Raw genomic sequence first — 27379 nt, 5'->3', positions numbered from 1 at the left:
GCTCCCCCGTCTCCCTAAATCCCCCTCGCACCCCCAACGCCCCACGCTCCCTCCAGGATCTCCCCTCCAGGATCTCCCCTCTTCCCCCGCCTCCCGCTCCCCTCACGACCTCCCCTCTCCTCCGTGTCCCCCCGGCTCTCCTAAATCCCCCTGGCTCCCCTAAATCCCCCTCCTCCAGCACTCCCAACGCCCCACGCTCCCTCCAGGATCTCCCCTCCTACTCCAGGATCTCCCTTCTCCCCCGCTCCCCTCACGACCTCCCCTCTCCCCGGCTCCCTAAATCCCTCCTCCCGCACTCCCGCGCTCCCTCCAGGATCTCCCTCCAGGATCTCCTCCCACTCCAGGATCTCCCTCTCCCCCCTCACCCCATCGCCTCCCCTTTCCCCACAGGCTCCCTCCGCCCGGTCTTTCCCCTTCTCTCCCTCCTCACTCGTTTCCCCCTCAGCCTCAAGCCCACACCGCCCCTCTTCCCCACCGCGCGTGCGCTGAGAGGGACGGAGGAGAGACGGGGAGGTCCCGTCCTCCTCCGTCCCTCTCGCGCACGCTGCGCGCGCGCCCCGCCGGGCGGGAGCCGGGAGAGCCGCGCGCGCGCTCGCGCGCGTCACGGCGTCGGGCGGGCGCGTCCCAGGGAGCGCGCGCGGCGCCGGCCCTGCCTCCAGCGCGCCTCGCGAGCGGCCCGAGCCGAGCGGAGCGGAGAGAGAGCGGAGGGAGCGCCGGGCCCGCCCGCTCCTTCCCCCTACCCCTTCCCCGGCTTCCCACCCGCCTCTCCGAGCCCCGAGCGCAGCGAACGTGCCCGCCCGGCTCCCCGAGGCCGCCGCCGCCGCCGGTGAGTGAGGAGCCGCCGCCGCCCGGCCCGGCCCGGCCCGCCGCCGCCGCCGCCCGCCAGCCCCGGCCGCAGCCCCGCTTCGCCCAGGCAATGACAGCGGCTCCGGCCCCGTCCCCGCAGCAGATCAGGGACCGGCTGCTGCAGGCCATCGACCCGCAGAGCAACGTGAGTACCGCTCACCACCCCCACACACCACCACCCCCACCTTCCCCAGCGCCGCGCTCCGGGCCGACCCCCGCCCGGCGCTCCTGCCGCCGCCCCCACCCCCGCTCGGGGCACACGGGGGTCCCTCCGGGGCTACCTCCGTACCACACCTTCCCCGGGGCACCGCAGGCTCCGCCGCGGGCAGTCCCGCGGAGCTCCCGCCGCGCCGCCCGTCCGGGGGTCCCGCAGCCCCCGGCGCATCTCGCCCGCCCGCTCCCTTCCCGGGGACACCCCGGGGGAGGCTCCCGGAGCCGCTCCGTGCCCGGCCGGGGCCGCGGCGGTCCCTGCGCCGGCGGCGCTGGGCTCTGCAGGCCCGGCCGGCGCTGCCCGTCCATGCGGCGGGGCCGCCCGGCCGCCTCCCCACGCCAGGCCGCGGCTCGGGCGCGGCCTGCAGGGGGCTCTGGGCCGGCCCTCGCCGGGACCTGCCGGGGCGCCCACCTGTTCCTCGGGCCCCGCGGCCGCTCCGGGGGCACCCCGGGGCTCTGGAGCTGCTCCAGCGCCGAGCAGCCTCGCTCTTCGCTTTTTTATCCCTTCCTGCAGCGCCGTAATGAGCTTATGTGCTCCTTCGGGGATGTGGTGTGAGCGCAGGAGTCAGCGTGTGTTTTACCTGGAAGTGGCCCTAAGTGGTGGTTATCCGAAGGATCGTTTGCTCCTTTTGAGGGTGTTTTTTTTCGACCCGTCCGGGCAGTTCTCTGCTTAGGTGTTTATTGCTGTGAGAGGACTGCAGAGCTCGCTATCTGTCCTGATTTTTGAGGCTCAGACCAACAGTCACCGCTGAAGGATGAGGACGTGGGTCTGTCTTGGCCATCTGCAGTTTGTGGGGGCAGCCTGAACATCAGGCTGAACGTGTGCTTGTTGTTCCAGGGGCTGGGGGGGTGTGAAACAGTGTTTTGGTTCTATAAAGTCGTACCTGCTGCTGTCTGAACAAGCGCTTTTTTGCGCTAGGCCCTGTATCCAAGTCCTCAAGTAGCCAATAAAGTTACTGCCCTTTGTAGCCCCCCTGGAGTGGCCTGAAGTGGGGACTGAAGGAAAATCGCCCTGGCCTTGTAGGTTCTGTAGAACCCTGGGTGTGCTGGGTCTGTCCCAGGCGGTGTTACCCACTGGAGTAACAGTAACGAGTGCTGCTGGTGATTGGGGGCTGTTAAATGTCGGTGCTGGCTGGGTTTGCAGTGCTGCTGAAATGTCAGTTGGTGCACCTCATGAATCGTGTCTGCTCTGAGCTCTCTCTCTCTGTGGCTGCAGATTTTTCACTCTACCCAAGACTGAGTGCCAACCTACTTTAATAAAATTCCAACAGATCTGTGGTGTCTTTTGACTTCAGGACTGTCAGGCTGCAATGGTTACCCTAATTCTGGTGTTACTTTCTAAAACACTGTGACTCTGCAGAGCTCAGGAAGTGTGTCCTGTGGTGGATACTTTTCCCTTTCTTCACACCTGGCTGTTACACAGCCCTGGGAAGGCTTTGGCAGCGCTGTCCTGGTGAGGGGACCCAAAATAAGCAGGCAAGTTCCCTGCGAGGGGAGGGCAGAGCATCAGCTCTGCTGAACTTCCAACAGGTCAGTAGCCCCTTAAGTTTAGGAGTGTGATGTATGTTAAATTATAATCCTACATACTTGATGCTTATCCAGGGCAATAATTGGTGGCAGAAAAATCAGCCCATTGTTCCGGAGTGCCTGTAGGCAGGGGCTGTCTTGCAGTTTAACCTTTTCTTGAAGGAGAGCAGGCATGGTGTGCCTGAGGTTTACTGGGCAGGCCTGGAGCTCAGGCTCTCTGCTCCACAGCACATGGGATGGGTGGTGGTGTTGGTTGTTCACTACCTGGCACGTCACTGGCACAGGGGGGGGAAAGGAAAACTTGAATTTTGAACATGTGTAAAAGTAGATGGTGAGTTTAATCATGCTTGGGAAGCAATGTGGAAGTGCAAGAAACTGCCCTGATGTTTTCCTGCTGGGAGAGTCTGTGCAGCCATGAGCTGCTGTGCCTGCAGGGACACATGGAAAACTGGCTGCTTTCTGCTAGTTTTGGAATCTTCTCCTGACAGAAGGGGTTGCCTTCAAACCTACAGTATTTGTTACTGTCATTGACTTCCTCATTTCCCAAGAAAGTCGAGCTTTGAGGCCTGGACTTCACTCAGGTTTTTCAGTACAGCTGGGGTGTGTTATGTGTGTGTTTCTGGAGAAGGGGGAGAGCTGCACTAACAGTGTCAGGTGTGCAAAACCAGCTCAGTTCTGTGAGGCTGAGGAAGAGGACATGGTTGGTTCTTGTAGGGTCTGTAAATTTGTCTGATATGTCCCCTAACATGAGCTGCCACTGGGAATATTCATTCCTGTGCAGCTCTAAAGGGTCTGTGTGGTTCTACAGATCTTGGTTAACTCTCAGGTCAGGGCTTAAATTAACACAAAAATAGAGACATCAGTTTTTCTACCTTTGTTGAATGGATCAAAACAATCCTTTCCCCAAGCTTTCACAACCTGCTGGCCTGAAGAAATCATCTCCTGTGCTGATTGTTCAGTAAAACTGTGCTGACTTGGGAGCAATGTTGAATTTACATGCAGGTTTAGCACTTGAGCCTCCTCTAGTAATTGCTGCAGAATATATTTATAACTTAGTTTCCCACACTTGGTTCAGGATTTACATAGGTAACCTCTATTTCGAAGGAGACCTATAAGAAACAAGCTATTTTTAAAGAACTTCCATCACCTTGGAAGCCACACGGGATGTCTGGTATTGTGTCTTCATTTATTCAGCCTTTTTCCCCTCCAAAAAAACATGGGCAGACCATTTCTACTCCATGACCTGAGCACTGAGTATCAACATCACTTGCCTTCCAAAGCTTCCGTGAGAGTGAGAACGTTCCAGGACTCCAGGGCTTGTGTGAAAGTCTTCCAGGGGAGATATTCTTTGGTTCTGGTGGAAAGTTTGGACTCTGTGTTCTGAGAAAGCACCTGTCCCACCCAGCAGGACACCTCTGCCTTGTTCACTTGTGCTCTGTGCTCCTGGGGGAGTTTCTTACCTGCCATCAGCAGTAATGACATCGGGTGGGTTTTTGCTCTGTGGCCAAACCTCTCGTTTCCAACTGCCTGCTAAACTGTGCTGGTCATTAAATGGTTCCTCCTGCTGAACATGCAGCAATCTGTTCCTGTTTTTAGATATTAGAGAATAACTCCATTATTTGCCATTAATGCCCTTCTGCCACACGAACCTGGCTTTGGTTGGAGCAACAGTCTGTGAGGTTGGGCTTGGCTGGAATTTGGGCTGTCTGTGCAGGATCTCAGCTGGCCTTGCTGCCCAGACCTTCAGGAGCGGTCCCTGGTCTGGATTATTGATGATAAATTTTGTCAGAGGTTGGGTGGTGCCCTGGCAGGGGGTGATCCCCCAGCTGGCACCGGTTGCAGGGTTAAAGCTGCTGTTTTCTGCGTTGGTTGTTTTACCAAGGTCCTGGAGACAAAACCTCCCTCCCTGGGGAGAAAGGTACTTTCTAGCAGAGTTTGAAAAGGTGGGAGAAGGTGCAGGACACTGCTGTAATAACACAAACACAGAAAGTAGAGGAAGGTGGTGTTCACTTCCAGAGGGTTTCGGTGATTCCTCTGGATGCAGGAAGTGCTAAGTGTGGGCGAAAGTAGCCTAGGAATGGCTCTTGCTTTAGCTTTATCCTTTTCTGGAGGCCTTAATGAGCTTAGCAGTTTTGAGTGCAGGGAACCTGTTGTGCCTCTCACCCTCTTTGTTCCTTTCCTTGCTGCAGCTCATCTCCTTTTGCAGTAGTGTCACATTTTGTGCATGAAGGCCCTGAGTTGTCTCCAGGTGTGTGATGAAACGTGCGGGTGGTTGGGGCATTTCCTCACCTGGAGGGTCTGGAGAGTTATTGTGTCAGTCCTGGGTTCCAGATAAAGATTTGGGCCTGATGTGATGAGTCCCACTGTGTTCAGGTTCTTCTCAGCAGCCTTAATTGAGGGGGACTGTGTTTCTTGGTGTTCTGTGCTGAAAAAAACCTGGATTCACTTGAATTCTTCTGCGTGAGGGTGATGGCACAGTTGGATTTCTGGCAGTGCTCTGTTGGCTTGGTGGCAGTCCAGGCTCTCACTTTTTGGGAGGCTGGGGGCTTAAACACTTTTCATTTTCGCTGTTTTCCCTGCAGCAGTGAGACCTTTCTGAGCTTTAAGGCTGCTGAGACAAAACCTGAGCAAACAGAAGTGTCAGAGAGTTTGGATGGAGGGGTCAAAGCAAGGGGAATGCCAAACTGCTTTTCCAGCATTAATTCCTTGAAACTGTCCGGCTTGCAGTGATGATGGCAAGAGTCATTTGCTCTGAAGCTGTAATTTGAGTGTTTGTTTCGGCAGCAGGGACAATTTAAATAACACCCACTTCTTATTCCTGCTACACACACCCATTTTACGTGTGCAGGATGGTGTGGGGAACTGAACCGAGGAATTGGTGGGGGTTTAAAGAAGAAAAGACAGCAGATGTGTCTTTTCCCAGGTAGTTTTTGATGGAACTCAATTGCTTGATAAAACTTTTGGTGCATCACCAATAGTTCTGGCACAGGTGTGGCAGCAGAGTTGGGTCTTAAAGTGTGGAAGCAGAAAAGAATTGTTGGCTGGGAGGGTGGGCAGGCCCTGGCACAGGTTACCCAGAGCAGCTGGGGCTGCCCCATCTCTGGAAGTGCCCAAGGCCAGCTTGGCAGCCTGGGCTAGTGCAAGGTGTCCCTGCCCATGGCAGGGGTGGAATGAGATGAGCTTTGAGGTCCCTTCCAACGCCAGCCATTCTGGGGTTCCATGAGAAGTGGATGCTGCTGCTTCCTCGTGCTGCCTTGCCTGGGTTTTCTGAGGTCAGAGTTGCTGCCTTGTGGTCAAAGTTTCACCTGTAGAACCTTTATTGCTGCTGTTGCTTGTGTGTGTCTCACAGACATCTGGAATTACCCTCTGTTTGTGGGGATGCAGCAGTGCAGGGACTGCATGTTCTGGGATAACTGCTGGGAAATGTCTTTATGGATATCCAGGAGAACACTCCTGAGTAGTAACTCCTGAGTGAGCTTTGCAAATCCAAGAGCAAACCACCACCTTACACTAAAGGTCGTGTGGCTAATGCTCCAAATGATCAAAAGTTGGATTGTTTTGGCTTAAACCCATGTGTTTACACCAGCTGAAGCTGCCACTGGAGCTAGGATTGCTGCTGGGATGCCCATCCCCACCTCCAGCTGTTCCTGTTCCCTCCCTCGTGCTGACCCTGCACCAGGCCAGCCAAGGACTGCCCTGGCCAACCCTACCTGAGCAGGGGTTCCTCAGGGGCCTCTCTTCCTGCCCAGCTCCTCCTGGGCTCAGGGAGATGCAGTTTTGGCACAAAGCAGTGGTTGGTAGTTGGTGTGAGCAGAGCTGGCAGTGGGGTTGTGGCAGCTCAAGCTGTTGCAGAGCAGCACCCTCCAGGTTGACCCCCTCTCGTTGTCAGGCTGGTAAATTAAAGGGGATCATTAAAGGGCTTTTTAAATCCCAGTGATAAAACTTTGCAGCCAGTACCTGTCTGTGGGCCCTCGGTGAGAAGTGAACACTGAATGCTCAGAGGCTGCAGGGAAATAACCTATTAACACATTTTTATTGGTGTAGCCACGAAGCAGCTACTGTATGGAAAAACCAACTTTTTGTAGGGAGCATAAACACGGGGAGTCATCTCTGACAGTCCCCACAGACCACAGCTGATGTGCAAGCTGATGTGGGTCCTTGCAGGAGGGATGTGCTGAGCAAACTTCCCAGCAGCAGAGAACCCAAGGGTGCTGTTCTCTGTCTCCCTGGGGAGCTCTGTGTTCCAGGGGGAATGAGGGCATTTGGCTGTCCCTCGTGGCACTCCTTTAACCCAGGAATGCTGGGCACAGGGGCTGGGGGACAGCTCCTGCTGCCCAGGCCCTGCAGCCTCACCCTGGCACAGTCAGAAACTGGAGAAACACCCAACTTATGCACTAGAAAAATTCAGCTGAAGTCTGGGCCTGGTCCAGGAGCTCCACTTGGTCATTTGTGAGGGTTCTGTCCAGTGAGGTGAGGGTGGGCCCAGTTTAGGAGCAGCAGTGTGTGTGTCCTTGCCTTCCTTCAGGGTTTTGCTGTGACAACAGCACTGTCACTCTGCCCCCTTTGGCTCCTGCTGAGAGCACCTTCAGAGCAGCTGAAACCTTTTCACCCTCTGAGATCCTTTTCCAGTTTCTTCAAGAAGGTGCTGCAGTTGACAAGGAAGAGTTTTCTGTTTTAAAGGAACCACAAAAGTTTCAGGAGAGGGAAAGGAGGAATCGATTCTGCCCACTGAGGAAATTTGGGGTTAGTCAAGAAACACCTCTTTGAACACAGTTACTCCAATATATAAGACTTGGAGTTAAAAACTAAATGTCAGGGTAGTTCTTATACATGAAAACCCATGTCTGTTTTGGCTGATAAGGCTTTGCTGTTATCTCCTCTTACCCATTTTGAGCTTGGTGATAACTCCAAATAAACTTCCTTGGGTCTGTGTGACATGGGATGATGTGGCCCCACTTATACTCTTGGCCTTTAAAGAAATATTGAAGGTAGAGGTAAGTAAGTGCCTCACATCCAGTTTAATGTAAATGTAGGTTTGTTTATTCAGTCTTATAACAGCTAAATTACTCTTTCTGTGGGTAATTCATGCTTTCAGTGTTTGGAACAATATTTAAGTGTCAGCAAATTGCTTTAATTTGAGGTGCAATCTGCTAAACTCGGCAGTGAATTGGTGTTTTCTGGGGCATGGCTTTCACAGGGCAGTGGAGTGTGATTGTTAATACCAAAGTATACAATTTTCAGCGTGTCCAAACAGTCAGTGGTAGCAGTTTCCACTGAGGAGTCACTGGAAGTAAAATGTAATTAGTTCTGTTTTACTGAGCAAAGTGGTTTCTAACCCAGCAGCTGAGGAGGAGGGATCTGAGTCCAGAGCTGGCTCTGGGATCCAGCTCTGGGCTCTGGCTGTGTTTTCAGGCTCTGCTGTGAAGATGAGTGTGCAGAGGTGGAAGTCTTGTCTGGCAGTGACGAGCAGCGCTTTGTGGAGCTGCTTTCTCCCGTGGTTTCCACGCAGGATCAGCCTGTGGAGGATCACAATTATACTACAGGTCTGCACTGCTTTATTTGCTAAGGAGGAATGTGGTGTTTTCCCTGGGTAGAGTGATGCACAATCATAAATTCTCCTTGGTGAACAAATTTGCAGCACATCTGCAGTATCTGTAAGTGTCTGTAAGCAGAGCTTTCTGAACAGGTCAGTGTGTAACACTCCTGCTGCTCCAAACTGCAAGGGAAGGAACAGGGAGTTTCATGTCTGTACATAAATTATCATCCTGACAGTTCCAGGAAAAGAAGCATTTCAATTTTATAGTTAATCCTTGGAGAAACTACAGCTGATTATTGAACAGAGTTGAGCACAGTGAAGAGAAGCTGCAGGAGGGGATGTATTTGTGCAGTGGCTGCCTCTGTGCACTGTGGAAAACTCGGTGTACACTGTTGTGTGGAGGAGTTTGTCTGTCCAAATCTGAGCTGTTGGGGTTTGACTTGGTATTTTCTTCCCTGGACTTTTTAAAGACAGGCTACCAAGGGGCTTAAACCTCACTGGGGCTTTCTGAAGTGGAAATGGTGACGTTTTTGGCTCCAAGATCAGAAATAACGAGTGCCAGGCTGGAGCAGCCCAGTGTAGTGAGAGGTGATGGGCTTTAAGGTCCCTCTCAACACAAACCATTCCATGATTCTGTGTTTAAACACAAATAAAACACTGGCTTTGCAGTGGAGCTGCTCTCATAGTTACCCTTCAACTGGTAAACCCTGAGCTGAAAAGGCTCTGTGCTCACCTTCCTCTGGGAAAGGCTTTTTTTTCCCATCCAAAGGTAGAAAAGGCATTTTGTTCCCAAGTATTTCCACTGGCTGCAGTGGCCAAATGTTCTGCACTGAGAAGGCTCCACTTTCCTGACAGGTGGTATTGTCCTGAGGACCTGCACAGTCTTTGGAGAACAGAGTGTTTAATCTAAACTTTGAACAGCAGTGATTCCAGGAGATGGGTGAATCCATTACAGGTTTTTTTGCACATCCAGGAGCTCCCTTGTGGTGTGTCCTGGCAGAAGTGTTGTTGAAAGGTACAGTGACTTCTCTGCAAACCTGATATTTAAAACTTTCCCAGTTTGTAAGACTATTTTTCTCCCATTTTGTGAACAAACACCCCGTGCTCAAGTTCCCAGGAGCACATTACTCTCCAGTGTGATGAATTAATAAATTCTACAATGTATTCAACATTTTATTCATCAGGCTCTCATCTCCCTTAAGATTCATCTTAAGGAATCATTCCTTGAATGATTCTTCCATCCTTAGGAGCAGTGCAGTGACTGAGGGGGTGTGAGGTGGGTGAATTGGTGATGGAAACCTTGGGCATTTCCTTTGGGATCACATTTACTCAGAGCACTGTGCTGGGCCACTGAGGTTTGGAGGATTTCTTTGCACTGTGGAATTTTATTGGAACTTGCCCTTCTTCTTGTTTGATCCTGGCTTTGTAAAGTGTATACACAGAAAGGTATCTGCATGATGTTACTTTACCATTAAATAAAACCTAAATATAAATAAACCACATTTAATAATAAATATAGATTTTATTTAATAAATAAATAATAAATAAAACAACATTGCTTTGACTCTTTAAATTAGGTCTAGAAATTTTAGCTCTGGAGGTCCAGCTTGTTGTGCCTGGACACTCCTTGGACTGTTCTTGGTGGTCAAGGAGCATTTCTTCTACCTTTTACTTGTGTTTTGCACCACAAATTAATAATTCTTTTGAGGCATGGACTCCAAATTAATTTCTCTATCATAGAAGATACTCCCAGTTGATGGCTTTCATCCCAAACCATCGATTCCTTCATGTGTAAAGATCTCTTTTACTGAGATACTGTTTGAAAAGCCCCCACCTCTAAGAACATCTTTGGTTAATACTGGAACTTTCTTGGCAAGCTGATTTTCAAGCATTTTCAGTGCTGATGACCAAAGTAGTGCTTGGTCATCTTTTGGGATGTGGTGGCTGTGAGGAGTGTCTGGTGTTCCCTGTCTGGAGACAACACCGTGTCAGGTTGGGGGTAGAGGGAACTGTTAATAGATCAGCTGCAAGAACTGAACTAAATACCAGCAGGTTGTAACCTGGATTCTAACTTGGTGTGTTTGGGCTGCATCTTTGGGGAAAAAAAAAAAAAGACATTTCAGTTTAGTGTTGATGGTGTGTGTGTTGTCAGTGCCTGATTGTCTCATTGTCTGTGAGGTCAATTAACTGCACCACTGTGTTCCCATTGCCACATCCAAATAAAGCCTCCTGTGAACAGCAGCTTTTCTCTTCTTGTTATTCCATAGTTTAGATTATTGTGCAGTGAAGTAGCTTTTATATAAAAGCAGTGCTGGGGGCGAGGTGTGGCACTGCTGGGGACCCCAGGGTGGGTGAGGAGCTGGTGCTTGGCTGCAGGTGACGCCGAGAGCCCCGAGGAGGAGGAATCCCTCGGGATCAGTTCTGCCTCCATGGCCATGTCAGCAAGATTCACCCCGATCCCAGGATTTCCTAGCACGTTTTGGGAGGGATGTTCACAGCCCTGTGATCTGTGGCAGCTTTGTGACTGCTCCATGAAGCGCTGCCGGTCCCAGGAGCAGGGACAGGACAACAACAAATGTACAGATGCTTCTGTGAACTGTCTGCACCCTCCTTGGGTTGACTGGCAACAGAAAATGCAGCTTGGCAATAGACATCTGGATTTGTGTCTGTAGGAAGATGGGAGAGCTGTTTAGACCTCTGTGGTGTCCCCACTTCTCTGCTTGCTTCTGTCAGACTGCTTTGGTGCTGCAGGTGGGACAATGATACCAGAGTGCCTTCCTTGGAACCAGCAACATTTGGAGTATTTAGAGATGTTTTGAGTAAGTAAGTTGAGGTATGGTGGCAAAAACTTTCTCTCCAAGCCAGTGTGTTGTAGTACCTGGGAGCTCTCCTTGCCCACAGCGGAGCCAGGTTGATTGTTGTAAGCTGTGATTTGGGGAGGGTGATGGGGTTACACTTTGGTTTTAGCAGTGCCAGGGATGGGGGACTCTGGACTTAAATACCCTTTAGAAACTTGTAAAGGTACTGATGTGACCCAGGTGGGCGATGATACTGTATCAAAAGATGCCTTTTAGCATTGTTATGTGAACTTGGTGATTAAAAAGTGCCTTTGTACCAGAACACAGCGGGCAGAGAATTATTATATTATATATTATAACTGCATTAACAGTTTCACTGAAATGTTAAAAAACAAACCAAAATTGCATTATCCAAAGGAGTGCATGGCAAGTTTGTGCAAGCTTTGTTTCTCAGGCAGCACTGGAGGGGGTGCAGGTGTGCTGTGTCCAGGCAGCCCTGGGGGAGCCAGGGAGGTGTTCCCTGGGTGTCCCTGTTGTGTTTGGGATCTGGGCTGGTCTGGAGGTGAAGGAAGAGAATCAAAACATGACATGGAGTGTGCTGGTCCAGCAGAGAACACATCCCAGCATGTGGATGTGGGGATGCTGAGCTTGCTGCTCTTTTCACATCTCCCTGAGAAGGTGTCATTGGAATTGGAGGTGGGAGGGAGCAGCTGGACCTCAAACTTCCCAAACCCCCCTTAAACTGCTGTGTAACACTTCCCCTGAAGTTAGTTACTGAACTAGTCCTGTTTAAAAATGCTAAAATAGGATTAAGATGGCAGTTAAGAAAAGGAAATCAGGCTGCTTGATCTTTTCCAGAGAGTTCAGAAACCCCTGCTTTTGTCTGAGGCCGGAGTAAAAACATTTAGTGCTTAACTTGGAAAAGCTCTTGGAGAGCAGTAGTAAAGCTCCAGAGCGTGGCTGGATGACTTCAGGAGCCTTGCATGGAATAAATAAGATTTGTTTTCTGTGGCTGTCATTAGGGTTGGCTGGAAGGGATTATCACAGATGACTCAAAGCAGATGTTCTGCAGTAAACTTTCGAGTGAATTGGTCTGTGCCAGTCGATGCTCCCGGCACGGGAACAGCTTGGGATGGTTGGGAACGCTCTGTAAATTATTCTGAGCTGTTCCCTGAGAGCTCCCAAATGCAGGTCCTGGGGTTGCTTCCTGGCAGGTGTTTTGGGGGTGCTCAGGGGTGCAGGGCAAGCAGACAAAGGCAAGTAGAAACTAAATTGTGAGTTCTTGAGACTTGTGCAGTTCCACTCCTGAGCAGAGTCTGGAGAATTCCCTGTCCCACTCTACTCTTTGTTGTGCATCCAATAAGCACCTTTAACAGCCCTTTGTGTCAATAAATCAACATTTCTGGTGCTGCTCACAGTAGGAAGGCCCTGGTAGGTTTTGTAGCATCGCTCTCATGTTGGTTATGTGACTTATATGGATTTTATTAAGCCAGTGACAGCTGGTTTAAGGTAAAGATACAGATGTGCAATAATCCTGTTATCCCAACAGGTGTCTTCCCATGGAATGGGTGATACTTGGAGTGCTTTGGGAGGTCATCTTGCTTCCATCACTGTTTTAACTGTACCCCAAGAAACTTCCTAGTCTGTGTTATTTTAAAATCGGCAATTTGATTTTCATTGTAAACTTCTCTTTGTGGCAGTTTCATTGAAATATTCCGAGAAAACCACTGGGGAAGGGGGAGAAGTTGTTGAAGCTGCCTGAACCTGAACCTGCCTGTTGTATTTAGTTATTTTTAAAGAACCAAACTTTCCTATAGGTGGAAAAAAGGGAAAATCAGAGGAGCCTCTTGCAGCTGTGGGGGGTGTGAGATGTCAGGAACCTTCATGCTCTGAACTGGTGACAAATGTGTGAGGAATCCCAGGGGGGTGGTTTGTGTTTGGGGAGGAGCTGAGTGGTGCAAGGCCACTTTCACTGTCCTTAATTGGCACCACATGTCCCCAGAAGAGGGAGGGAAGTCCCAGTCTGTCAGTCCTGGTGTGGACCCAGGCCCTGGGAGGTGATTTTACCATTTGGGGGATCCATTTGTTGAACAAAGGCAAAGCAGTGACTGGAAACTCCCTGAGCAGTTCCATCTTTCTGTAGGTGTGTGTACACACAACATCCCTTTCCCCTTCCTGACAGGCTGACAGTCCTTTTTTTTTTTGCCATCAGTTTGTCATTTAGATAATGAATATTTGGGGATTACCAGTAACTGCAGAAATAGTTGGACCAATTACTGGTGTGTGCAGTGCAGAGCCTTTTGCACCCTGGTAGTTCAGAGTCTGAAATATGTGTTGGGAAGGAGGGTGTCATATTTGACAAGTTTAAAAATGTGTCTGGAAACTCCCAGAATTGAGCATTAACAATTCTAAGGGCTTTGGTGCTGGAAACTAAAAAAAAAAAAAACAAACAACCCAAGCCTGGTGTTATGTATTAGTTAAACTGTCCTTCCTGGGCACTGAGGGCAGGGCAAGGATCAAAACATGGAAGAAATCAGTGCACTGAAATGAAATAGTGAAATGTGAACTATGTCAGAAGAGGGGCTATTGCTGCTCTAAAGGGTGAGCAGAGTTTTACCAGGCCTGACCTCGTGGTAGGGCTGTAAATACCTGCAGACACAACGTGGTTGAGTGAAGAAAGAACCAGGATTAATCAATTAATCTTTGGCCTGAAGTTGATTTCCCAGCCTGTAAGAGTTAGAATCATTCAAAGCCTGTATAGACTTAAATATATCAGTTCTTCTGAACCATATATATGGTTCTTCTGTTGTATCTTAAGGGAAGGGTAGAACTGGTTTGAAAAAGCCAATTCTTATGAAGTTTAATCTTTTTAAACTGAAGAATCCTGCAGGGCAGTGTGGCTGGGGGGCAGAGCTGCCTGCTGATGCTCCTGATCAAGCTTCAGGGTGACGTGGGATCCCTGCAGAGGTTCTTGCTGAGAGGTTTTTCTCACATGCACTTCGTGTCCAGTTGAGTCACAAATGCAATTAAGCAATAAATGAGACTGTGATTCAAGTTTCCCTGTGCTTATCTTTTAAATCTGTCTCCAAAGGTGAATTAGAAATTCCAGGTTTCAGTGCTTGCAACAACAGGTAATGGAAATTCGGGATCTCTGTGTGGGATCATCAACTTGTTTAGGTTGGAAAAGCTCTCTGAGATTACTGAGTTCACCCCTAAACCATGTCCTAAAACGTGGATCTTGTGTGTTCCTTGTGGAAATGATTAAAATGATTAAAATGGTTCAAATCCCACGAGTGTCACCCCCAGCACAGCACGGGGGTCCCGGCGTTGTGGAGTGGCCGGAGGAGCCACGGCCGGTCTGGACAACGGTCTGGGGACACCTGCTGGGCACAGCCCTGGCCCAGGAGCCTCTGGACACTCGTGGTGTGCAGCCCCAGGGAGCAGCAATGCTGGGCATGAAGCTGTCCAGCAGTGACTCCTGTAAAGCTGAAGCAGTGCCTAAAACAATCCCGATTTCCCACGGGAGCGGCTGCTGCTCTTGCTCCACTGGGCACTCGTTTCCCGTTAGGACAATTGAGTGATGCTTTGCCCAGGGGTCCCAGAACTTTGCTGCTAAAACCCAGCTGTTTAACTGCAAAGGTTTCCTTGAGTTTTACATAAGAGTGTGTTTGTTACAGCTCCTGCAGTTTCCATCTAGGCCAGGAAAGTGTCCTTGTCCCTATTCCTTGAACAATCAGCTCCCCAAAGCCAGACAGTCTGAGAGCAGTTTGTGATTAAGGCTCCCAGCAATTACAAAGTGGAAGGTCTTAAATTACATTTGATAACTAAGACCTGTAGATGAAACACGGAGTGACTTTCTGTTCCTTGTTGCAGATCCATAACATGGTGGCAGTGCTGGAAGTGATCTCCAGCCTGGAGAAATACCCCATTACCAAAGAGGCACTTGAGGTATGTCACGCTCTGGGCATGATTTTTGTGGGTATGGAAGGACTTTTCTCTGCCTTTCTGATTTCCATTGGAGCTTGTCTGGGAACAATAGATGGATTGCAAAGGATTCACAATTAAGATATTATTTTGTCCCTCTCGTGCTGCTTCCTGCATGTGGCTGAACACAGGGATGCTTTCTGGGCCAGCTCAGTGTTCTGGGCAGCACAGTTCCTGTTTGTGCAGGGCACTCCACTCATCAGCACTTGCCACTGATGGATTTGGGTGCCTTCAGCACTGGGACTGCAATTCTGGTCACCTTGCTAGGTGTTTGGTGACCAAGCACCAGGAATCTGAAATAAGAATATAGTTGCTGTGTTCTATAAAATCAATCTGAAATTCATCTCAGCAGGTTTCAACACCTGATGTTTTTAGTGAGAGCAGATGTCAGAGAGCTGCAGCCTCACTGGCCACTCATAGAAACAGCCCAAAGAAGTTTTATGGCTGATTTATGTATTATTTTTTTCACTCTTTGTATTGAAATTAGCAGCGTTCCTTGCTTTTAACTGTTGCTTAATTACAACTCCACCTGTTATTTCAACATATGTATCCCAACAGGTTGCATATTTCTCTCACAGGCTGCTCTGTGTTCTCCTTTGAAGTCCTTTTCTTAAGTAATCTGACTTGTGGAACAAATTCTTTGCTTTCAAACGTGCTTTGGGAACAATCAAACACTTCACTTCCTTCCGCTCACAAAACCACTTTGGGCCACCCCGGGAATTCTTGTTTGAATGGCTCTTCCATGTGTTCCCAAAACACTGGGGAGTGAAGGGAGAGGTGGAAGAGGAAGGTAGGACATGTCACACCTGGTAGTCAACCTTGTCAAAAGGAGATTTTTATTGTTACTTGTTACTGGAACAGGCAAAGACCCCGGAATTCTTTTCTCTTGGCTCTTCCTGCACATCTTAGACTTTCACTGTGGTAAACACTCAACTTTTGGGTGCTGCATCTGAACTCACACCTTTACTCTCAATGTTCTTTCTCATTAAAGAATTCCTTCCTGATGTTTTTCCCAGCTCAGGCAATAAAGCCTTTCAACCCACAGCTGGTTTCACGTTGAGTGGCCGAGCTCTGGACCAATCCCTTCCAAAAACGATTAATTCAGCCCTTAAATCTCGAGTGTTTTTAACCAGGTATTTCTCAGGGTGAGCAAAAGCAGAAACGTTCCTTTAAGAGTATTTTTTTTCTTGGGGTGATACCTGTTTATAAAACACCTTGTGTGTCTTTGTAGGAAACAAGACTCGGGAGGCTCATCAACGAGGTGAGGAAGAAAACATCCAATGAGGAGCTTGCCAAACGTGCCAAGAAATTGTTGCGGAATTGGCAGAAGTTGATCGAACCCGTGACCCAGAATGACCCCGTGCCAAGAGGGCTCCCCAATCCACCTGGATCAGCGAATGGAGGTGCTCACAACTGCAAACCAGAGGCACAACTTCCCGCTGTGGCTGGAGCCAAGCCCATCAGCGAGTTGAAAAGCAGGAACGACATTCAGAAACTGAATTCTCCCAAAGCGGAGAAACTGGGAAATCGCAAAAGGAAAGGCGATCACAGGGACGGGCAGCAGGGCCCTCCTCCCCCCAAAGTCTCCAAAGCTAGTCATGAAGTATTACAGAACTCTTCACCCCCTCCAACAAACGGCATTGGAGGTAGTCCTGAAAATTTTCCCAGTCCTGTAGACGTAAATCTACACGCGGGGCCCGAAAGCAGCAGGACAGAACTCAGTGAAAATGATAAACACAATAAGATCCCAGTAAACGCTGTCAAACCTCACACCAGTTCTCCAGGACTTGTAAAACCTTCAAGCACTTCCTCCTTACTAAAGACTGCAGTGCTTCAGCAGCATGATAAATCAGAAGAGACCACGGGCCCTCACCAGCCCAAGAGCCCTCGCTGCTCCTCCTTCAGCCCCAGGAACGTCAGGCAGGAGACTTTTGCTCGGCAGCACAGCACGTACTCACCAAAGGATTCGACGCCCAGTCCGTCTCAGAGGTCTCAGTTCTTGGACGCTGCACAGGTGCCATCGCCACCACCGTCCCTGATGCAACCACCCACACCTCCACTGCCGGCCAAGAGACTGGAGCTCCCCCAGCCCTCCGCCAGCGAGGCCCCGCAGCACTGGCAGGAGCAGCAGGTCCCTCCCGAGGGACACAGGCACCCGGCGGGGACCCTCCACGCACCTCCCACCTGCAAGGCTGGCGCCCACCCCGGGGAGCCGCTCCTGCCACACGTGGGCTTCCCACAGGACGCTTCCAAAATGGACAGTGACGATGCTGCTTCAGGGTCTGAGAGTAAAAAGAAGAAAAGGTACCGGCCCAGAGACTACACGGTCAACTTGGATGGGCACGTAACAGAAGGGGGGGTGAAACCTGTGAGGTTAAAAGAGAGAAAACTCACTTTTGATCCCATGACAGGACAGATAAAACCTTTAACACCGAAAGATCCTTTGCAGGTAGAAATGCCTGCACTTACTGAACAGCACAGGACAGAAACGGAAAAGCAGGAGCAAAAACCCAACCTGCAAAGCCCTTTTGAACAAACGAACTGGAAAGAGTTGTCCAGAAACGAAATCATTCAGTCCTATTTAAACAGACAGAGTAGCTTGCTGTCCTCATCAGGAGTACAGACTCCAGGAGCTCACTACTTCATGTCTGAGTATTTAAAGCAGGAGGAAAGCACTAGAAAAGAGGCTAGAAAGACTCACGTTCTAGCTCCCAACAGCAAACCTACAGACTTGCCCGGGGTCACCAGGGAGGTCACGGGCGATGACCTCGACAGGATACGTGACCACAACTGGCCGGGCGTGAACGGTTGTTACGACACACAGGGTAACTGGTATGATTGGACACAGTGCATATCCTTAGACCCACACGGGGATGATGGGAGGTTGAACATCCTGCCTTACGTCTGCCTAGACTGAGAGCAGGTTTGGTTGCTTAAACCCTGCTTTTTTTTTTTAACACCTGCAGTTGGCAAAACTGGCAGACAACAAAATGCCACTTCCAGCTGGAGAGAGAAAGAAAGAGAGAGAGAGAGAGAGAGAACCTCCTGTCCTGGACAAACAGGCCCCACGAGCAGAGGGGGGGAGGGAGCTGGGCTTTTCCAGCTCGTTCCTTTAAATTCTCCTTTTGTGAAATGCTGCTACCAGTTTACTAACAATTGCAAAGGAAGGCATAACGAAGGTTGATCAGTGAGTTCAAAACTCTAGAGCCAGCCAGCTATAAAAAGTGTTAGTCCCCAAGAAGTGAAGAGGATTTCCAGCACTTTCTGAATGCCGGAATCTTAGTACAGGCAGGTACAGAGAAAATTGTGGAAGTTACCTTAACAAAATATGCATCTATTTATTTGACTTGATTTGGATTTTGTTGGTTGTTTTTTGTTTTGTTTTTTAATTTTTTTTTTTTAATTATTATTTGGCAGTGAGATATTGGAGAGACAAATGTGCAAAAACTGTAGTTTTATTTCTATCACATCTCTGGACACGATTGCGTTGGTCTGAAGTCATGTGGTACACGGAGATTGGGTTTTAACCAGCAGGTGTTGCACTGCAGGCTGGGCCTCCAGCTTCAGCTCAACATTCCATAGGCATCCACATCCTTTAGTCTGGTTTCAGTTTAAATCCAGTCTCTGAGAAATGCTGCAAAAACTAGATGTTTTAACGATATTTTTTGATCCCACCACCACCACCAGCCAAATATTTTTCCTCCTTTTCCCTTCCTGCAAAACTTCTAGGTATTAAAAAAAAAAAACCCACAAAAAATAAAAAACAAACAAAAAAAAAAAGGACAAAAAATAAAAAAAAAAAAGAAAAATCACCTTTTCTAGAATCTAAATGTAATGAGGGTGCTACAAGTTTGTAACTGTACTGTGAGAGGGAAAAAGGAAGCCTGTTTGTATGCTGGAAATATACTTGTTACCATTCCTTTAGATATTGTTTGCCTTATGGATATCCATCATAAACGCAATTTGCAAAAACAAAGAGCCTTAGTGAATGTACAGTAACTAGACTTCTGTGTTCCTGGGATGCAGAAGGGAGCAACTTTGCTATTTGGTCCTTTAAGTGGACACGTTGTGATATAAATGTGGAAATAAAAAAAATTTGCACAAAACAGTTTGCGAATTATTTGTATTTCACTCATTTTTTTTTTCTCCCCCCTCCTCCTTTCCAAGTTTGCTCAGTTCAGCCCAGCCAAGGGACCCTTGACCCTGGGAATCCCTTGGAGCAGTTTGGTGAAGCCAAATCCTTGTGGACACTGCTGAGAGCAGCTCTTAGGGATGTGTGGGATGTCTTCCAAGTACCTCGGTGGTGTTCAGTCACACAGGTTGGATTTTGGTTTGAACTCTGGAGGGCTGAGAACCCACCTGCTGTTAATGTACCTCAAAGTCTAAAGGGACCAGAGTTGGTTTTCTTGTTTCAGTAACTTTGTAGTATTTTATTCCTCACTGTTACGGCGCTTTCTAAAGCAGGCTGGGGTGTAGAAAGTGAAGGATTTTTAATACCTGTAATTGCTTTAACATTTGGCACTGGCTGTTTTCTGCAGTCCCCAGTGCTGGGCTTCTGTCCAGGGGAACAGGGGAGGGGACACTATACCAAAAATACTGCCAGGTTTAGTGATGTTGACGCTGTTAACCCATTTGTGCTGGAGAAGAGCCTTGGCAGGAGTTCTCCTGCCTCTGAGAGCAGGGTCAGGCTCTTCCCTGGTTCTCCTGACCACATTAAGTTGCTTCATTCCCTGGAATACAACTGATGAGGTCTGGTTTATTTTCAAGTCATTCTTGTTCAAACCTACTTGCTTTTGTGATCTGACAGCTGCTGAAACATGTGGGTGTCTCAGAAACTTGATGTCTGTGTGCTTCCACTTCTGAAATCTTGAGGTCTGGGAGTGAAAAGTGGTTACCAAAAAAATGCTTCCAAGTGTATTTTCAGTTTACTTCCATTTTGTTGTTCTGCAGTTGATGGAGGTGGAGCCAGTGAGGTTTGCAGTTGGGGAGAGCTCCTGTCTTGCAGTTCAGAGTGGTAGATTTGATGGCAGAGGGATGAGCTGCTGGTCACTTAGGAAATGCTTGAGTTTTGTTTATGTAAAAAAAATGCTGTGCATCTTTATCTCCCTCTGCCCCTCCTCCCTCCTTCCCTGAATGATCCCATTTAGGAACAGGGTCTGTGCTCTTTTGAGGCCTTTAAATTGAGGGCAGACTTCAGGAAATGGCAAAGTATTGCGTTACACTTGATAAAACTCCATCTTTTCTCCACTGCTTCCATTTCTGATGCAACCGATGGCCCTCGAGGACCTCGCTGGGTGAGGTGATGCCCGAAGTTCATCACAGCTTTCAGATTATATCCAGCAAACTGCTGATGTTCAGTTGCTTGAGGGAGCATCAGGAATCAGACCTGGCCCTTTCCCCGTGGTACAAAACCGGTGGAGAAACTCCTTCCCAGTGCAAGCTTTAAATCTTGTTCCATGCCGAGTTTGTTGCTGCTGTTAAAGGTCAACTCACTTGGTGTCATCCAGGGTGAGACGAGGCTTGACAATCTTTATTTCAGCATGCCAGTATAACCAGTTCTGTGAGCTCCAACAAATGTGAATAAGTTTACAAGGTGATATTTTTTTGTCAATTTTGTAAACAAGTTCAAATGAAGTTTACCATGTGCGTACCTGCTGTGGACTCTCATTTGTGCATGACTCAGTTTCTGCTTTCTCCTACCTCTCTCGCAAAATTTATCCTTCTAATCCTAAAATTTGAAATTAAGACGCTGCCGTTTCTTCCTTGTCAGTGGACGGCACGAAATGGCTCATCAGCAAAACCTTTTGGGAACCGCCGTTAACTGAAGCGCATGTTTTATCGGTGTTAATAACGCTGCCGAAGTGTCTTTTGACAGAGCGCGCGGATGAGCCGGGCTCTAGAGCCCCTCCTGCCTGCCAGGTACTCACCCCTCCTTTCCCCGGGCCGGCATTAGTGTTCGTTCTAAAGGTCAGCAGCGACCGTGCCGGTGCCTCCCAGCCCGCGACCTTCGCTCCGTCCTGCCCTGCGCCGCTCGCTGTCACCCGGGCCGGGCTGGGAAACACCCTCCCCTCCCCGCGGGGCTTTCGACGCGGTTTTGTGTCCCGCGGGTCGTCACAACCCCGCGGGGTGCGGGGCGCGGCGGGGGGATGTGCGGAGCGGGGGATGCGGCGCGGAGGGTGCGGGTGGCGGCAGGGGGATGTGCGGAGCGGGGGATGCGGCGCGGAGGGTGCGGGTGGCGGCGGGGGCAGCGCGGCGGGGCCGCGGGGCGGGTGCGGGTGCGGAGGAAATGACGGGGCCGCTCCGTCCCCGCTGGGAGCCGCGGCCGCCCCGCCCCAGGAAGCGACGCCTCGCTGGCGGCTCTGACGTTCGGCGGCTCCGCAGCGATGGCGGCCCCGCTGGCGGCTCCCGCCGGGGCCGGGGGGGCGCAGGGCGGGCGCGGGCCGGCGCTGCGGGAAGGGGCGCGGGTGTCCGCGCTCTGCCTCGCCTGGTACGGGCTCAGCGCCGGCGGCAACGTGGTCAACAAGCTGCTGCTCGGCGGCTTCCCCCGGCCCGTCACCGTGTCGCTGTTCCACATCCTGGGGCTCTGCGGGCTCCTGCCGCCGCTGCTCCGCGCATGGAGGGTCCCGCCCGCCGGCCCCGCGCAGCTGCCGCCCCGCGCCTACCCGCGCTACATCCTCCCGCTCGCCTTCGGGAAGTATTTCGCCTCCGTGTCCGCGCACGTCTCGCTCTGGAGGGTCCCGGTGTCCTACGCGCACACGGGTGAGGAGCGAGGGGCGGGCGTGGCACCGGGAGGGTGCCCTGACCCCGGGGTGTGCTCGTGGAGGTGCCCGGGGGGTTGTCCTGGGGCCCCGCGATTGCTTGTGCTGGTGGCCGGTGTGGTGACCTGAAGCTCCGTGGGTGCTCCTGCCGGTGCCCGGTGCGGTGTCCCAGTACCCAGAGTGTGCTGGCACCAGATCCGGCTGCAGTGACCTGAAGCCCCGTGTGTCCTTACACGAGTGAGGTGTCCCGGTACCCAGTGGGTGCTCCCGTGGGTGCCCACACAGTGTCCCAGAGCCCCAAGCCCCAGCCTGTGTCTGTGGCAGTGCCCAGCAGGGTGACAGGGAGGGCTGTCCCGGCGTGGCCCAAGGTGTGTCCCCATCATGGATGTTTTCCTCCCGTCCCCAGTGAAAGCCACGATGCCGATTTGGGTGGTTCTCCTCTCGCGGATCATCATGAAGGAGAAGCAGACGACGAAGGTGCGGACAGGTTTGCTGAGGTTTCTTCTCTTGCTGCTGGTTGGGGTGTGCTGTGCTGGCTGGGGCAGCAGAGCTCGGGCTTTGGGTGGCTGGGTGGGGTTTGTGAGTGGGATTAGATTATGCAGATTTTACAAATCCCTTTCCATTTCATTAAGAACACTGAGCAAGGTGATGCTCTACAGTGTCTGTTGTGGTTACTTCATTTCCTTGAGCTACAGTAGTATAAATGTTGATCTCTGGATCTATTGCTTTATTCCTCCTTCTCCTTCCCCCCCCTTAAACCATCAGGATTAAGGATTAAGGATTATACATCAGGATGTATAAACTTAGCTGAAATTAAAGTTCTTAGCAGGTGCAAGTTACTTCTCCCTTCCTCTCCCAGGTGTACCTGTCTCTGATCCCCATAATCACCGGGGTCCTCTTGGCCACCGTCACGGAGCTTTCCTTTGACATGTGGGGACTCATCAGTGCACTTGCTGCTACCCTGTGCTTTTCCCTTCAGAACATCTTCTCAAAGAAGGTAACACTTTCCTCTTAGAAAGAGAATTAAAGTGTGTGTCTTGGCTCTAGTTAGTTACAGAATGATTTCTGCTTTGTAGAGCTTTTAAAATGTATTAACATCTTGTTGATACCAGGAGTCACCACTCAAAAAAACGTATTTTTTTCGAATGGACATCTGTTTTTCTTTGGTCATGCTTATAAGAAATTCATACTCTAACAGTATGTCTTATTTTTCTAATTTACTTGTCACCTAAAGCTGTTACTGGGTCTTGAGTGCTGTTCAATAATGGCTTTTGTCAGGTGTTAAGAGATTCCCGGATCCATCACCTTCGGTTGCTGAACATCCTCGGGTGCCACGCTGTGTTCTTCATGATCCCAACGTGGGTTCTGGTAGATCTTTCTTCCTTCCTAGTGGAGAATGACTTGGTAAGTGTCATATTTGGGAAGAGGAACTGATTGCTATTAAGAAAGGAGGATAAAGTAAATAAAACCCAGCAAGGGATGCCACCACCCAACCAAAAGAGCGCCCTAAAGTGTTTCAGGGTAGTTCCGTATCAGCGTGGAAGGAAACGTTGGGAAACACCTGCAGGTTGTTTCACAAACAATAGACACAGTGTTTATGGTGAGAACTCCTGGCAGGATTGGGACAGGCAGCTCATGGGAACAGTGGGAATCTCAGCGAGCTGGGGACAGGAACAAAGGCCCCCAATGTGCAGGGCAGGAACATCCCCTGGGCTCTCTGAGCTGGTCCTTGCACAATGCTGTGCTTGGGGCCCCTTTGGAGTGAAGCTGAGATATCCTCCTGCCAGTGGCAGCTGCCCAGTGCCTCAGGGTGTGTTTGTGTTGTTACCTGAAACCCGAGATAATTTTTTTTTTGTCCTCCTCCTGTTTGCTTTAACCCAGAGCTCCATGTCTCATTGGTCCTGGACCTTGATGCTGCTCGTAATCAGTGGCTTCTGTAACTTTGCCCAGAACGTCATTGCCTTCAGTATCCTCAACCTGATCAGCCCCCTCAGCTACTCGGTGGCCAACGCCACGAAGAGGATCATGGTGATCACCGTGTCCCTCATCATGCTGCGCAACCCCGTCACGAGCACCAACGTGCTGGGGATGATGACGGCCATCCTGGGGGTCTTCTTGTACAACAAGGTGAGGGGCTGCTTTGTTTACCTGGGAGACACGGTTGGGACGCTCCAGTAGCTGTGGATTCTTCTTTGTGCCACAAAAATGGCACAAAAATGTGGAGGGCAGGGCGTTGCGGAACCACACGCTGTGGCCCGAGCGAAGGACTTGGGTGTGCTTGGGTCTCTCACAAATTTCGATTTTCCCCTTAATGTTTTCTTGAAAAGGGAAGATTGGGAAGTAACTCAAGCCTTGTGAGCAAAAAGAGCAGCTTGTGTTCGTTTGGCATGTGAGAGGAATTAGGTTTTTATTAGAAACCATTAATAATTTAAGACTTTAACGGGCACAGAGAGTGATTAATTGTAGGACTGTTTGCTTTGTTTCTGGGTGTATGAAGGTGTCAGGTGGTATTTAGGAAAACCTGTCTCCGTGGAAGGGGTTGTCAGGCATTGGCAGGGGCTGCCCAGGGAGGGGGTGGAATCACCACCCCTGGAGGTGTGCAGGGAACAGCTGTCCATGGCACTCAGTGCTCTGGGCTGGGGGACAAGGTGGGGATCAGGCCCGGGTTGGGCTCAGATGGTCTCGGAGGTCTTTCCCAACCTCAGTGATCCCACGGAAAAAATTCCTTCTCCCTTTCCCAGACAAAATACGACGCAAACCAAGAAGCAAAGAAGCAGCTGCTTCCGGTCACCACCGGAGACCTCGTGAACCTGGAACGGCACCGGAACCCTCCTGAGAAGTCCCCGAACGGACTGGCGGGGTTTGCCCAGCACGGGGACTTCCAGTACGGCCGCGGCAACGTCCTCAGCAACGTCCTCCCAGAGCACCTCCAGTACGGGCGGCAGAGCTACCCCGGCACCTACAGCCCCAGCCGCTTCGACATCTAGAGCCTGGCACGCAGGGACAGCTGTGGGATCGCAGCGTCCCCAGCACAGACTGTCAGTACCCCTGTGAACGTCACAGAGCCATTGACCGTGCCGGTTTGGCAGCAGGGCAGGTGTGTGTGTGTGTGTAGGGGAGCGGCACAGACCTGCGGCTGCTGCTGGGCAGAGCTTTAAACGTGGAGCAGCCAGAGCTGAGACTGAAAGCAGACCTTGTGCGGGGATCCCCGTGAGGTGCTCGTGTGTCACTGCACAGTGGGACGTCTGTCGCTGCTCCTCTCAGAGTCTGCCAGCTGGTTATTCTCTTGGCAGCTGAATTCTGGCCAGTATCTTGTTCCCACGCTGGTAACGTCACCTTTAATTTGTCCTCTGATAACGTTTTAACGATACTTTTAATGAAGCTTTCAGCAAGAAGTGGAAGTGAAGCAGATTTCTGGTTATCAGGATTTGTCTGAGGAGGATTGCCTGAGGTGTGTCAGTTTGCAGGCAAGTAACCCTGAGCTCATCTCGAGCATCCTTGGAACTCCACGTGGGTGTTCACTGCTCTTGTGCCTCTGCCTTCGGTCCTGGAGGACAAACCAGAAGTGTTTCTGAAGGAGCAGCCAGTGGAAGGATTGATCTCTGCCAGGATGGGGCTTCAGGCACAGAGAAACATCCACATCACTGTTGTCCCAGTCACTGTAAGAGAACAACCAAGCCAAGCTTAAATTAACAGTTGTTTCTGAATCATGTCAGTCCTGTAACTTCAGACATTGCTCTTCCTTGGCCATGCAGGAAACTCCTGCACAAATAAAGTGTTTGGAATAATATGATTTTATTTTTTGACTTGCTTCACACCTGTTCTTCCAAAACCCTTTTGTTGCTTTAGGGGTTGAGAGACATAAGGTGTTTTGTTCTCAGTTTTATGCATGAAATATGCTGTCTTATACGATTCATATCTCATGAATGCATTGATTTGAATAATCATCATTCTTAATTGTTTCTTGAGTCTTTTTAGTCCCTAATTTTTTTTTTAATTCCTTAATCACTGCTGTTGGAGTAGCTGTGTGGATTTAGCCTGACTTCCACTTTCTGCTGAAAGAAGTTAAATTTTGTATCCTGTGCTGTTCCTGCAGCTCTCCTGGCTTGAACAGGAATCCAAGGAAAGCTGATTTGAATCAACAGTAAATAGATAATTTATGGTTAAGAACTGATTCAGTATAAATGAACATAATTCATTTCTAGGCAAGGTGATCGTGTGTGTGTCAGGTACTGCATTTGTGCATGGAAGGAATGAAACTCGGCTTTCCTTCCTCGGAATGAAATTCCTTGGAATGAAGTGAAACCCAGCTCTGAACCTGGGTTCCACTGAATCAGCTTTTTGTTATTGCTTTAGCAAAAGATTTTTTAGGGGCCTTCTTTCCTTCCCAGAACAAGCTGTTGTACAGTGAGACTTCCATAGCATAAATATTATGCTTTTATTAGAGGGGTAATAAACACCAGTGACAAAATTCAGGGTGTGACACGGAGCACTCCCTCCTCTTATTTATTGCTTTACAAATGACCGTTTCTATGATGTGAGATGCTGATTTGGCTCCTTTCTGGATAATAAAGACTTTATTTTTAAGGGCAAAAATCGAGCTGAATCTTCTTCTTTTGGCTGCTGGGGTGGTAGTTGCATAAACAGCCTTTCCACCAGCCAGTCCAAAAGAGGAAATGGTCCTCCTGAAACTTCAGAGTGGGTTCAATTTGCTGTTTCTGTGTGTGAGCAGAACTTCCTTGCCTTGACTGGAGTCCAATCTGTTCATGTAGTAGCTTAGACCTTGGGCTTTTAGGCAAGAAAATCTAAATAAATCTGTCCCTAACCAGATGAAAAAGATCACAAGGTTTTCTTTCAGGTTGAAGAACTGCCCATCCCAGTATCAAAATATGTATAATTATTTCTTTCTAATGTGGGAAAGTGCCAAGTGTGCATTTCTGAGGCTCACTTCCCAATATTTAGATGCTTTTACAATCCGTGTGAAAAGGATTTTGTGCACTCTGGGTTTGGATCAGGTGCTGACCCTGCACAAGGCCGATTTGAGGGGGAGAGATTTAGGCTGAGGTTTTTCAGGAGGAGCTGCAGTTCAGCTGCTTTCAAGGGAAGCTGGTTGTGACCTCTTGGACTCCTGCAAAGGCTGGGCCGTGTTCTTTGGGCCTGTTTCCCACTGGGGAAAGGGAGATGATTCTTCCCTACTTCATTTCCCCCTTGGGGGAGGTTGAAATACCAAAAAAAAAGCATCATTGGGACCCCAGGGATGGGCAGGAGTAACGTGAGGTCACCTGTACATGTGTTGGCTGCTGTGCCACCTTCACACAACCCCAGTGGGGTTAATCCCCCCAGATCAGAGCCTGCATTAAACACATTTGGATGATTTCCTTTTAAAGAACATACCCAGACATTTTATTTTTTTTTTTGCAAACAGTTCTCAGAGAAAGCTTGAGCTGCACGTTTACCACTGGCAGCTCTTCAGCTCAGCTTTCTCTCTGCAGCCTGCCAGCAGGTGAGGGGGCTCTCTGTTCAAAATCACTCGTCCCAAAGCCCAAAGTCGCTGTGTCTCTGGAATGAAACTCCTGTGCTTGCAAAAGCGGACTGACCCAAAGCAGGATCTTGTCCTTTTAGGGCTCAGAGAGTGAATCCCTTCCCTGGAGACTCCTGGCAGCGCTCCTGCAGCCCAGCAGGGATAATTGCGAGCGGTACAAGGTGTAATTAGAACGGTG

General features: G+C 49.9%; 2 protein-coding genes across 3 annotated transcripts; both read left to right on the top strand.

The window, feature by feature from the left end:
* Positions 1-853: 853 nt before the first annotated feature.
* MED26 (mediator complex subunit 26) lies at positions 854-19009 on the top strand. 2 transcript variants are annotated; one of them, XM_050320966.1, is made up of 3 exons: positions 854-991; positions 14791-14865; positions 16133-19009. In XM_050320966.1, exons 1-3 carry the CDS (start codon positions 917-919, stop codon positions 17816-17818), a joined length of 1836 nt encoding a protein of 611 aa, XP_050176923.1. In that variant the 5' UTR covers positions 854-916; the 3' UTR covers positions 17819-19009. The 2 variants fall into 2 exon arrangements, with proteins under 2 accessions (XP_050176923.1, XP_050176922.1); XM_050320965.1 differs by lacking the exon at positions 854-991 and adding an exon at positions 6976-8126.
* A 2262-nt stretch (positions 19010-21271) lies between these two features.
* On the top strand, positions 21272-25621 carry SLC35E1 (solute carrier family 35 member E1). Its single transcript, XM_050320970.1, has 6 exons — positions 21272-21660; positions 22066-22136; positions 22519-22656; positions 22938-23063; positions 23541-23786; positions 24401-25621. The coding sequence occupies exons 1-6, from the start codon at positions 21285-21287 to the stop codon at positions 24644-24646; spliced, it is 1203 nt and encodes a 400-aa protein (XP_050176927.1). The 5' UTR covers positions 21272-21284; the 3' UTR covers positions 24647-25621.
* The last annotated feature ends 1758 nt before the right edge of the window (positions 25622-27379 follow it).

Source organism: Myiozetetes cayanensis, unplaced genomic scaffold, assembly GCF_022539395.1.
Source record: "Myiozetetes cayanensis isolate MyiCay16 unplaced genomic scaffold, myiCay2020 scf26, whole genome shotgun sequence".
Classification (NCBI taxonomy): Eukaryota; Metazoa; Chordata; class Aves; order Passeriformes; family Tyrannidae; genus Myiozetetes; species Myiozetetes cayanensis.
The sequence above is the reverse complement of the archived record's forward strand: the minus strand, read 5'-3'. Positions and strand labels throughout refer to the sequence as shown.

What these genes read in the sequence shown, in the direction of transcription:
- MED26 (XM_050320965.1), top strand. Translation starts at nt 8,010, where the DNA reads ATGAGTGTGCAGAGGTGGAAGTCTTGTCTGGCAGTGACGAGCAGCGCT. An exon ending in GGATCACAATTATACTACAG is followed by an intron (nt 8,127 to 14,790) that starts GTCTGCACTGCT and finishes TCCTTGTTGCAG; the next exon opens with ATCCATAACATGGTGGCAGT. An exon ending in TTACCAAAGAGGCACTTGAG is followed by an intron (nt 14,866 to 16,132) that starts GTATGTCACGCT and finishes GTGTCTTTGTAG; the next exon opens with GAAACAAGACTCGGGAGGCT.
- SLC35E1 (XM_050320970.1), top strand. Translation starts at nt 21,285, where the DNA reads ATGGCGGCCCCGCTGGCGGCTCCCGCCGGGGCCGGGGGGGCGCAGGGC. An exon ending in AGGAGAAGCAGACGACGAAG is followed by an intron (nt 22,137 to 22,518) that starts GTGCGGACAGGT and finishes TTCCTCTCCCAG; the next exon opens with GTGTACCTGTCTCTGATCCC. An exon ending in GGGTCTTCTTGTACAACAAG is followed by an intron (nt 23,787 to 24,400) that starts GTGAGGGGCTGC and finishes TCCCTTTCCCAG; the next exon opens with ACAAAATACGACGCAAACCA.